The sequence below is a fragment of the Canis lupus genome, chromosome 9, assembly GCF_011100685.1.
Source record: "Canis lupus familiaris isolate Mischka breed German Shepherd chromosome 9, alternate assembly UU_Cfam_GSD_1.0, whole genome shotgun sequence".
NCBI classification, from domain to species: Eukaryota; Metazoa; Chordata; class Mammalia; order Carnivora; family Canidae; genus Canis; species Canis lupus.
This window is the reverse complement of record NC_049230.1, coordinates 31,415,136-31,417,129: the sequence shown is the minus strand read 5'-3', so window position 1 is coordinate 31,417,129 and position 1,994 is coordinate 31,415,136. Positions and strand designations below refer to the sequence as shown.

General features: G+C 71.1%; 1 protein-coding gene across 1 annotated transcript; it reads right to left on the bottom strand.

Annotated features, from left to right (window-relative positions):
* Nucleotides 1-296: 296 nt before the first annotated feature.
* NOG (noggin) lies at nucleotides 297-1,148 on the bottom strand. Its single transcript, XM_038546146.1, has one exon. The coding sequence runs from the start codon at nucleotides 1,061-1,063 to the stop codon at nucleotides 347-349; it is 717 nt and encodes a 238-aa protein (XP_038402074.1). The 5' UTR covers nucleotides 1,064-1,148; the 3' UTR covers nucleotides 297-346.
* Between the last annotated feature and the right edge of the window lie 846 nt (nucleotides 1,149-1,994).

Genomic DNA, 1,994 nt, shown 5'->3' with positions numbered 1-1,994 from the left:
TTTTTTTTTTCCTTTTGCTTATTTTTTTTTTAAAAATACAGTAGAAGCCGGTAACTTTTAACGTATAATACTGACCTTTTAATAAGTAAATTAAAACTGGGACCGTATATACACACACATATACATTCCTACACAGTTAAACAGTGCATTACATGAACCAGAAAGCTAGGTCTCTGTAGCCAGAAAAAAAAAAAAAAAAAAAAAAAGTTCATTGAATCCCCCCCCTCCCCGCCTCGCGAGAGGGTGGTGGAACTGGTTGGAGACGGTGCGGAGGCGGGCGGTGGGGGGGGGGGGGCGTCGGTGGGGTTCCATCCATTGTCCGGGTGCGGGGAGGGGGCCCCGAGTTCTAGCACGAGCACTTGCACTCGGAAATGATGGGGTACTGGATGGGAATCCAGCCGCAGCGCTGGCCCCCGCGCCGCTGACAGCGCCACCGCAGCACCGTGAGGTGCACGGACTTGGACGGCTTGCACACCATGCCCTCGGGCACCGAGCACGAGCGCTTGCTGAAGCAGCTGCCCACCTTCACGTAGCGCGGCCAGAAGCGGCTGCCCAGGTCGTTCCACGCGTACAACACCGGGCAGAAGGTCTGCGACCACAGCCACATCTGTAACTTCCTCCGCAGCTTCTTGCTCAGGCGCTGCTTCTTGCCCGGGGCCAAGCCCTCGGAGAACTCCAGCCCTTTGATCTCGCTCGGCATGGCCCCCGACGGCCGCTGCCGCAGCAGCTGGTCCAGCTCGGCCAGGTCCTCGGCGCCCCCGGCCGCGCCCGCGCCCGCGCCCGCGCCCCCGCCCCCGCCGGGCCGCTCCTCGGGGGGCGAGGTGGCCATGAAGCCCGGGTCGTAGTGGCCCCCGAGCAGCGAGCGCAGCAGCGTCTCGTTCAGATCCTTCTCCTTGGGGTCAAAGATAGGGTCCGGGTGCTCGATGAGGTCCACCAGGGGCAGGTTGTCGCTGGGGGCCGGGCGGATGTGGAGGTAGTGCTGGCCGCCGGCCGGTGCCGCCCGCAGCCCCAGGACCACCACCAGGGCGTAGAGGGTGACCCCCAGGCTGGGGCAGCGCTCCATGCCTCCGGCGCGCCCGGGGCTGCCGCCGCGTCCGCGTCCCCCGAGGAGAGCACTCCCCGGCCCTCCGGAGGCGGCTCACCCGCGGCTGGGCGGGCGCAGGGCCGGCAGCATGAGGCGCCGGGAGAGCCCTTCGCGCGGCGCCGGCTCCCACCGGGGCGGGCGGGAGGCGGCGCACGGGTCGGCCGCGGCTGCTCCGCCGGGTCTACTGGGGCCGGCGGCCGCGGCGGGGCGTCCGCGGGGACTCCAGGGCGCCGGCGGGCGCGGGGGGCGCCGGCTCCTCGCTGCTCCCGGGCGGCGGCGCGGGGCGCGGGGCGCGGGGCGCGGGGCGCGGGCGCGGGCGCGGGGCGCGGGGCCGAGCCGCCCTCCCCTCCTCCTCCTCCTCCGCTCGCCGCGGTCGTCCCGCCGCCCGGGGCAGCGCGGCTGGCGCAGCGGGTCCGGGGCGCGTCCCTCCGCCTGCTCGGGGCTCCGCGGCCGGCTCTGCCAGGCGGACTCCAGCGGCGGCGGCGGCGGCGGCGTCCGCGCACGTTGGCACCGGTTTGTCTGTCTCGCAGGGTCCAAGCCTTTAAATTTCCTGCACTTTCAGCTCCATCACCATGGAAACCACTGACTCTCTCGGCGTTGCCCCCTCCCCCTCCTTCCCCCCAAACAACAACCCCACCCCCCACTTCTCCACCCCCGAGGAGCCGGAGCGGCACAGGCTCCGGGGGAAGCCGCCTGCACTCGCCGCGGCGGCGGCTTCGGCAGCGCCCAGGGCCGTGCCCCGCCGGACCCAGATGCCCCGGGAGGCCGACAGCCCGGCTGCCCGCCGGAGCTCACAGGCGGCGGCGGCGGCGGCGGCGGCGGCGGCGGCGGCGGCGGCGGCGGCGGCGGCAGCGGCGGTGGCGGCGGCGGTGGCGCTTGGCAGGTCTCCGCGCAATTTTCTCTCTCCCCC